Below are 9,867 nucleotides of genomic sequence, written 5' to 3'. Positions count from 1 at the left end.
GTGTGGACAAGTCTGGCAGTCAGATAATAACTCACAAACTTCATAACTGTGTTCATGTGTTTCGTCTGTGAAAGGAAGTTGTGGTTCAGGTGAGTTAGCCTCTTACAATGACGTGGCCTGTGTCTGTTCGCCTGGCATGTCTTCTACCCTGGCTTCAACCTACCACGAGCCAGAGTGGTAAAGAAACTAGTGATAGCAATAGTACCAGTTTTGACAGAGTGGCAATATACATCATGTTGCTGTGTGGGATGGCAGTTTGCAAGAAATTCTGTGTGCTTCCCTTCTATAAGTAACTTATTGAAATAGATTTTTTGGTTATCTTAGTATATCATATTCGAAAAGCAGTTTATTTTACACACATTGCCTACTTAGTACATTCCTTATAGAAGCAGCTCTCATACTGTGAATAGAGAAGCTCCTTTACATTATCACATTTCACTGGTATGAGACACCTACATATTGTATTGAAGAGTCCTTTCACCGCCCTGTCAGGTTATGTGGTGAATTTAAACTGTTGAGATATCCATATTGCCACTCTGCCAAAAAAGGTGAGAGCTCTAGTTTGGTGTTTTAGAATAAAGTTGACGTAATTTGGAGCAACACTGAGAAGTAATGTTGCAGATTCATTGATAATCATTCCATGTCTATTGTCAAATCATCAGTCTCTAGAATCAGTGCAGTACAGTGCCCTTCTTCTCTCGGCAGAGAGAAAAATTAAACTCCAGCTATATTGGTTTTAATTTAACTTTTCTGTAGTTTTTCATGGATCATTGGAAATGTAGTGAGAACCTCCTTTGTTTGGCCTTAAAAAAAAAAAAAAAAAAAAGCTTGTGTATTGTTGTCCCTGGGGATAACGGAAAGAAAAACCTATCTAAAACATATTTAAGAGTAGAAAAGGCAAATAAAATAAGTGCAAATGGAGTTCTAGGAACATTCCTTTGCTGTGTATTGTTGTGAGGCAGTTGCTACTCATGGCATCTCTAACACACATGTTGGGCATCTCTGATTAATGTCCCTCTGGAGTGGTCGGTGAGCCTGAGCCTTGTGGTCTTGTCCTCTGCCATGTTAGGCCGGTCAACCAATGAACCACATCACGTCAGTCACAACAGATGCTCTTTATTAGCTACCTTTTTCTTTTTCCAAGATATGGAAGTAAATCAAGGCATGCTACACCAATAAGAACCACGGAACCAGCACTGGAGTTGGGTAAAATGCAAAACAAGCATAAGTTGATGCCACTATATGGATGGAGTCATATGGAAGTTTTTATTTGTTAATATATCAGGTATATTTTATGCTTACCCAGAACTTCTCTTATTCATCTGGTAAACTAGGGATTGGGAATAAAGTAATATTTAATAATCTGTATTATTAAACCTATAATAAATGGTGTTACATATTTGGCTGCTAGAGTATCAGTTCAAATATACTGTTTGCAGTAATCCAATTTCTATTGTTTTTGATTTTTCATTCTCATGTCACACCAAGGTCTCACACCCATACATTAATGTGGGCACTAACACACCTTTATGCACTTTTCTTGCAGTCTCCACACAGACCATTACTGCATAAAAAGGCCATCATAGTGAACATAGCTTTCATTATCTGTGTCACCTTAATGCTTCCTGTGCAATTTTACCTCTTTCTATGACTGCACCAAGGTACTAAAACTCCCTTACCAAGTCTTCTCACATTCAGCAACACATCACACCAAGTTACATGCTGTCTCTCATCTGCTGTCACTTTCCTATTATTTACATGTGCTTTCAAAACCACAACTCCGTACCAGTCTGCAGTGCTCCTGTTCAGCATCAGCAAGTACCACAGCATCGTCTGCAGAGATCAGATTTGAGATACTCCATCCTTCACCATTCATTACCATCCCCTTCCCTCTCTCCACAACCAGAGTTTAACTTACTGAACTGCTATGGGATATATTACATCTCTGTCTCACTCCAACAATGATATTGAACCACTCTCGACACTACACATGATTCAACATAATAAAAATTTTGCAGCATTCATCAGCTTTCCATCCACATCTCATGTATGTAAACCCTTCCCTGCTCTTTCCCTGTTAACACTGTTTGGTGCTTTTTCCAGGTCCATAAATACCTTACAGTCCTTTTCACAAGCTGTCCCTACTGTGCGTCCCACTGCACATATTTGATCCATGCATCTGCCACTCTTAAAACCACCATGGTCTTTATCCGCCAACCACTCTGATGCAGTACTCTTTCTTTGTAATTATATGTCTATAAACCTTTCCTGCATTACTCGGCTGACTTATACCACGATAATTTTAGTACTCTATTGCCTTAATTTCTGTACAAAAACACAACTACAACTTTCTTTACCCCACTGATACAGCAACATTTACTCTAAACATCGCACTTACATGAAATTTATACTACAGTGTCAGTCATTATACAGTACACAGCAATGATTAACAATGACTGCTTAACTTCCCTGACTAACCCTGAACCGCCTGAACCATCTGATGTTGTATATAACCCCCTCAAACTCTTTTACCGCAACCTGTGTCCAACCGGTTCTGAGTACTGCATGACCCCCAAGGGCTGGCCCAGACCTTACACGCCACACACCCCTCACTCAGCAATGTGCGTGACATCGGAAAATGCTTCCATTCAACTTTCTCCCCTGCTCTTATTCATAACTGTATTGCTATGAAATTGCTACATATAATAAATGAATGAATGATCTTCCTAATGAACGAAAAAAAAGAAAAAATAAATTACCCTATTATATCGTTCACTCATTTATTCAGCACTGATTTCTAACAAATATATAAACATTTCGTCAATGCTTGTTGACAAAGTTGTAGAGCATTTAATTGTGATCATTTTCATTTAAAAATGACACTTCTAGCTCTATTACAAAGACTTTTATTCCCAGGTTAGGATGCAACCGAAAAATGTGGCGAAAAAATACCACAACCTATATGGCTGGACGCAATGTGTGTTGATAACAGTGAGTGGTTGGCTCTCACTTGGGCGCAACCTGCGTCAAAAAAGTGCAAGCGGTTGGATTTTTTACCAAGTTCTCATGTATGAGAGGGTAAATACAGCATTCTGAATGAACTATCGTTGGTTTGCAGCATGTCCTGGTACTAGTTGCAATTTTTGATAATGGAGAATGTAACATGTAATTAATACATTTATAATATTCACACAATCCTCATCACAGTAGTTTAAATACCGGGTACTTTATCAGATGTCAGCGAGGGCAAAAGAAGGGCAGGATGATACGAACCAACAATAGTATTACATATTATGCTATGATGTATGCTGTAATAAGATACTAAAGGATATCATACTGAGGTACTGCTACTAAGGGTTATGATACACAGAAGAGTATTTGTGTACAATTCCCATCTGTGTGCTTAACTCCTGAATCTGAGAATGTACTGTACAGTATATATTCACTCTATTTCTGCCACCTCCCACCAACATTTTCAGCTTTGGAAAGCCCTCTCATACTGAAGAGTTCAATGAAGGCTGTTACCTAACTCATCCAGTTTGAAGTCTCTTCACCAAAATGATCAAAGTGTAATCAGAGTAAACTTTAAAAAAGACAGCAACACAGTGAAGGTGTTAAGGAACAGAACATGATCATAAAATCCCTCACCGTACAATATTAGGTGAACCCAGAAATATCAACAGCACCCTCTCCCTGGGTCTTGTTGATTTCCTCCTTGAACTTGGCTATGGTGTCTTTGGCTAACTTGATCTTTTCCCGCAGGTCCAATATCTCATTAGAGATTTTCTCCCTGGCATTCATCAGATTCTTGACTGTCTTGACCTTTTTTTCCTCAACTGGAAAAAATTTTACTGTTAAAATCATGAGCATCCGACAACAATAATTAAACTAACAACATAATTTTTTTTAAATAAATCCCATATTACCCACTTTAGGGTTTAGGGCTCCAATGCTGTACTACTTTAGTCTAGAACATTTCAGGTTAGGAGACTGACATGCCATGGCAGCATTTCCACATCCCTAAAAGATATGAACGGTTTTGTTTAAGGCACAGTTATCACTAAAACAGAAAGTGGCATTAGGCCTAAATGAAGATGGCATGCACAAAAATGAGTGTATAGCCACTACTGTACTGACAATACAAAATACAGTAAATTATTTAAAAAAAAGATTTACACATTAAACATCCCAACCCAGTTCCACATGTTCACAAAGAGTTTACTGGAGTACCGGTAGGTTAATCTGAAGCCGTCCCCTGTCCAATTTGGATACATTGCCCTTTATGGGACAGTTTCTGATGCTGGCAGGAAATCACAGGTGGGCCTTTGTGCTATGTACTGATGTAATGCATGAGCCCCACTGCCCACACACAGTTTTTCAGACACCTAGTGGTCTAGTGAGGTGTGGTGCTCAAGAACATGAAGAATGGAAGGACTAATGAACCAGCACCATGCCATAATATGGATACCATATAAGCCACTAAGGCAGAACGGAATGGGTGAAAACATTTAATGTACGATGTCAAGTGAAAAGATCTACACATGCTAGGGGGGTTCATAATATTTAACATAATCTAGCTGTGTATGACCCTTTGAGGTCTACTTCCATATCTTATTTTATTTTTTGTGCAAATGTGCTCTCACTCAGGCAAACAACTGGTCACTCTCGGCATTAATGTCTATGATGAGTGGACTATCCTGGGCCGCAGAGCTTATGATAGGGCAATAAAGGTTTGGATGAGATATAGATTAAATGGAAGTAAATAACATGAGAACATTAGAAAGTATTACTGCAGCAGATCAGGTGGTCCATGCTAGGCAGTTCCTACAAGAGTAAACTACTAGAATAAGGCAAGGGTAGTAAGGAAGAAGGCTCTCCTGTCACTGATATGAATGATCAATAAACTGCAAAACATTATGATGGGATGCACAGTCATTTGTAAGGCATATTTAGAAAGAAAGAAAAAAATGTGTAGATGGTTTGCCTGTGAGACGAGGTGGAAAATTTCAAAGGCATGGCTGTCACTGATTATGCATTACTAGACCATCAGATGTCTGTAAAGTCTATACAGTATATAAATAAGTAATAAAATACTGTACCTATGTCTCATATACCAAATCTTCCTTGCATCTTTATTAAAAACAGTGTTATTCTGCTAGCTGGTACTGTTGGAAGTACAGTAGGTACCCACAGTACACGAGTATATGGGCGGCAGAGGACACTGTGTACTAGGAATTTGCGTACTAAACCAACAAGATTATGGCTTTTCTAAGTCAACAGGGATATGACTTAACTAAACCAACAAGAATATGGCTGCTCACCTTAACCCAAGAGGACAACAGGCGAATTGTCTCTTGCACCACTCAGTTTCGGGACAATTTGGCATCAAGTCAATTCTCCGTCACAACAATAACAAGACAATTCGTCGTCATTAATGAAGACAGCTATGGGTGATGCCTGAATAATTCAAAGGTGACTACAGTGAGGAAGAAACTAGTTAATTAAACCACCAGTGATGAAGAGTGGAGACTTGTCTATGAGCCATTTCCTGGGGAGGATCAAGAGGACGATGCAAAATCTGAGATGTCAGAAATAGACTTTAAAGGGTTTATGAACAAAGTGAGTGCACTAGCTGGTGAAAGTGTCAAAAATACTGGTGACGAGAGTGGTTAGGAGGGTGGTGTGTCGAGTGGTGCAGGAGACAATTCGTCGTCATCAGACAATTCCCCGTCAAAACATGGACGATTCTCCGTCAGGACAGTACGCACCCTGGACAATTCCCCGTCATCCTATAAATACAGTATACTAATTATTAATTAATCAGTACTTTAATAACCATCAAAGTCTATGTTCAATAGCATAGGCTTTGGATATTATTTATTAGTTGCACCTTTAGTCAATACTGACTAAAAGTGCAACAAATAAATAATATCCAAAGCCTACACTACTGAACATTGACTTTTATGGATACGCCTGAAGTATACCGGTAGTTATTAAAGTACTGATTAATTAATAATAAGTACACTGATGGGGAATCGTCCATGTTTTGACAAGGAATGGTCAATGGCGAATTGACTTGACGGCAAATTGCCTCAGAACCCTAGCGTGCAACTCCTGCACCACTCAAAACACCACCTTCCTCACCACTCTAGTCACCAGCACTTTCGACAATTTCACTAGCTAATGCACTCACTTTATTCATAAACCCTTCAAAGTCTATTTCTGACACCTCAGACATCGCATCATCCTCTCGATCCTCCCCAGGAAATGGCTCATCGACGAGTCTCCATCACTGGTGGCTGGCGCTTCTTGGGGTGGCAATGCCGCGTGCTCGGGGTAAACCCCGGATTTGGGCCACTCTTCGCTGCCATCTCGCCTATTACGAGTTCAATTCGTGTCACTATTAAAAAGGACACTAAAATTCGATAAAAACTAGGTCCTCGTGTACAATGAGGATCACGTACTCTGAACTCGCGGTCTATGGGTACCTACTATACAGTACAGTACAATAAGTTCTTGTTCAAAGCTGTTTGTTATTAAGTTGCATATATCTGAACATCTATTCACTGCAGCAAGGTTGCTCATGATTCATTAAGACCTTGGTATGAAATATGAAGAGTTTTTTAGTGTTAAGTCCTACAGGCATGAACCAGAAACACGCCTCACTTGATGTAAACTAGTGAAGACTGCTAATGCTAAGATAATAATGATTAGTAATGAATGGAGGGCTGACTCAGGAGAAAACTTACAATCTGTATCATGCTTATATTCCCCCAGAGTTAGCTGTCTAGTGTTGGTCAGCAGCTGTCTCATCATTGCTGAGGGGTCCTGGAAGATCAGCTCCTCATAGAATTCAGACACTAAGGGTTTCTTGAGATCTCCTGTTGCTGCAGCCGCCGCCGCTGCTGCTGCTACCGCCGCTGCTGGGGTGGTGGCCACTGAAGTGACTGCAGTGGGTGTGACTGTGGCGGCAGCGGCTGTGGTGGTGCCAGGGGGTGACTGGAACAGCTTAAGGATGTGGTAGATTGTAACCTGAAAATAAGGAGCAAAGTAATGGGTGACTGGAAGCTTAACCTTTTCACTATGATGACACATCAGAGGCAGTGGCAGAATTGGTAGAGAGGCAGCCTGCAGTCTTAACAGACCCAGGTTCGAATCCTGGCTGGGGCCGGGAACACTTTAAGGATTTGAATTTCACAAAAAGCAGACTTTTCTGATCTACCAAATGACCCACCATCATGTCATAAAGGTATCCCCGTTAATAACAGTACACCAGTCCTGTATGAGACAGCCCTAGCATGTATTCATTATGGATGGTGGGTGTTACTGCCGAAGTGGTGACATGTGGAGATGTAGAAGGGCTACTGGGCCCCAAGGAGAACTTGGGAATAGGCCCTGAAGCCTTTGCCCAGAGTCAGGCATGTAAAAAAATAAATAAATAATTAAAATTATACTCAGACTACCACCATATTATTTAGTTCATGTTATGAAGAACCTCCAGCAGCTGAGGGATCAATGAAGGCTAGATCTAACCCCTCCACTCCAAAATGTTTTTCCAGAGTTGAATAAAACTCTGCATTAGAAAATTAAATAAAATGCACCACACAAAGGCACCAGAGATTTAGTAGATTCTACCTTATGAATGAAACACACAACAATAGGTACAAAGTGGCTAAAAGTAAATTTAAAATAATTTCAAACACTTACTGCTCTTTCATTTGGGTCATGGAAGAATATTTTGATGACTATTTCAAACTCTCCCCATCCTGTTTCAGTGACTTCATATGGTGGCTTGGTTATCACACGATTTTGTTTGGCGTAACTTTCATGCAGCTTGAAATGGATCTGTAAACAGAAGTAATGTGATACTAGTTTAGTAATTATTCTCCCATTTGAGGATGGCAAGAATATACCAGTAATAAAGGGTGTCAACCCAGTGAAGTAATTAAAACGTAAATACACATAGGTATCTATGAATGATGTAACTTCTACTAATAAAAGGGTGAGAGGCTGTGGGAGAAATTAACAGAAAATATGCAGAACTTATATGCACACACCTCACCAACAGCAAACTTAACTCCATAAATCTATCTATTGCCAGATGCCTAAATCCCGTAAGAGAAGGCCACAAACAAACTGCCTCCATGTTGCCCTGTCCCCTGCCAATTGACTGCCCTCTTGCCAGCTCACATTCTCCTTTCTCATATACTTCTCCACCCCATCCCCCAGTCTCATCTTTGGTACCCCACTCCCCCTCACTCTAGTCAGTCTCACCTTCTCCACCCTCTCCACATGGCCAAACCAACTCAAAGTATTTCTTTTCGCACTTTCAGCTGCATCCACATCAACACCACCATGATCTTTTATTTCCCCATTTGTCTGTCTGTCTCTCCATGTAACTCCACGTGCTCCTCTCAAATGACAAACCGTACAGTATTATTATGCTTCATTCTGGCTACTCCCAGGTGATTTTATTCAACTAATGGGAAATGTCTTGTACTGAAGGGGTAAATGAATGTAATATATACTGATAACATCTCCAGTGTGGAAAATCTCTCCTGTGTTTATTATCATTAACTGGTGGTGGTAAAAATAAAACAGAAAAGATGTTAGTGTAATAAAGAAGTTAAGGTCTAACCTCATCTGTTAAAATATTCTCTAATCTCAAACTGACCAACAAAGAAACATTTCAAATGCAACACAATCTCTCTCTCATTATATATGGCAGTAGATTATTGTACCCGTAGCCTACATCATGCCTCTTACCTGTTTAACATATGTTGACATGTCCTCGTTATAGTATGGTTTGACATATACTGTCCACTCATGCGTGTGTCCATCTTCCTCTCGTTTTTTACCAAAGTAGCGTGCAACGTTTCCGTACACCAATGGTTTCACTATTGTCAGGCCCTGTTGTATGACATCAACACAATCAGATGTCAGCAATAAAAGTGAAAAGGAAAGAGCATACATGTATATACAGTATATTTGTCATACCTTCAAACAGTTTAGTAAAAAAATAATATCCTTATCTGTCATCATCATCACCATCCTGCTTCTCCTCCCCATCACCACCATCATTCCAACTACTACTTCCACTTACAGGAATGTCTTCATAAAAAAATAAATAAATAAATAAAAACAAAAATGCCCACCTTTATCCGTCCACCACTGTCTGGGCCAAAGTCAGCTGCTGCATTGGCTTTCTGTTGCTGCAGCTGTTGTTGGTGTTGCTGCTGCTGCTGGAGTTGTGCTTGTGCCATGATCATCACTGCCACCTGAGACAACATGGTAGTGGTCAAGTGGTCAGAGAAGTGGTCTATTGACTGAAGGGACATAATTTCAGGTACCGGTATACCAAATTTCAATCCACGGCTGCAGCAGGGAACTGGTTTATGATCACTGTTGAAATTAGCAATATAATGAGGTTTTCTCTCTCGTTAACTATTACTTAACAGATTTTTTCCTGCTTGGCATTTTTTTACAAGTCGCCCAAGTTGACAAAAACTGGGCTGGTGCCGAAAGCACGGTACACAATTAGCTAGCTTTGCACATTTATTTATTTAGGTTCATACTAAATTACAATGAAAAAGGCTGTCCCTGAAACGTTATCACACCATTAATAGAGAGCTGATTATTGTAGGTACTACAATTATAAACAGAACTCACGATAACGTTGTATTGTTTACGCGCTCCTGTCTCTGTACGAGCTTGACAGATTCTTAGTGGGATATAAATTAAGCATTTCCCATATCACTTACATCCACATGCCTTTATTTAGTATCCGTATATTGCAGTGATTCTTCAACTGAAATTTTCTTTGCTTGTAACTATAAGGAGAGGGAAAATAGTTAGTTTTTGTATATA

The 9,867-nt window shown here is 39.8% G+C and overlaps 1 protein-coding gene across 3 annotated transcripts; it reads right to left on the bottom strand.

The window, feature by feature from the left end:
- Positions 1-3,461: 3,461 nt before the first annotated feature.
- Gas41 (YEATS domain-containing protein 4 Gas41) lies at positions 3,462-9,823 on the bottom strand. 3 transcript variants are annotated; one of them, XM_080285529.1, is made up of 6 exons: positions 9,762-9,823; positions 9,156-9,278; positions 8,767-8,910; positions 7,708-7,845; positions 6,750-7,032; positions 3,462-3,836 (listed from the first exon to the last, which is right to left on the bottom strand). In XM_080285529.1, exons 2-6 carry the CDS (start codon positions 9,267-9,269, stop codon positions 3,658-3,660), a joined length of 858 nt encoding a protein of 285 aa, XP_080141655.1. In that variant the 5' UTR covers positions 9,270-9,278; positions 9,762-9,823; the 3' UTR covers positions 3,462-3,657. The 3 variants fall into 3 exon arrangements, with proteins under 3 accessions (XP_080141655.1, XP_080141654.1, XP_080141653.1); XM_080285528.1 differs by having other exon boundaries at positions 9,670-9,779; XM_080285527.1 differs by lacking the exon at positions 9,762-9,823 and having other exon boundaries at positions 9,156-9,290.
- Positions 9,824-9,867: the final 44 nt, after the last annotated feature.

This window comes from Coenobita brevimanus, chromosome 107, assembly GCF_032717465.1.
Source record: "Coenobita brevimanus isolate Jiangsu-jjx chromosome 107, ASM3271746v2, whole genome shotgun sequence".
NCBI lineage: Eukaryota > Metazoa > Arthropoda > Malacostraca > Decapoda > Coenobitidae > Coenobita > Coenobita brevimanus.
Note: the sequence above shows the minus strand (reverse complement) of the source record. Positions and strands in the feature narration are given on the sequence as shown.

Coding starts and splice junctions, on each gene's coding strand:
- Gas41 (XM_080285527.1), bottom strand. CDS start 9,290: ATGTTGTCTCAGGTGGCAGTGATGATCATGGCACAAGCACAACTCCAG. Junction 8,911..9,155: donor ACAGTGGTGGACGGATAAAG/GTGGGCATTTTT, acceptor GTCATACAACAG/GGCCTGACAATAGTGAAACC. Junction 7,033..7,707: donor ATGACCCAAATGAAAGAGCA/GTAAGTGTTTGA, acceptor CCTTATTTTCAG/GTTACAATCTACCACATCCT.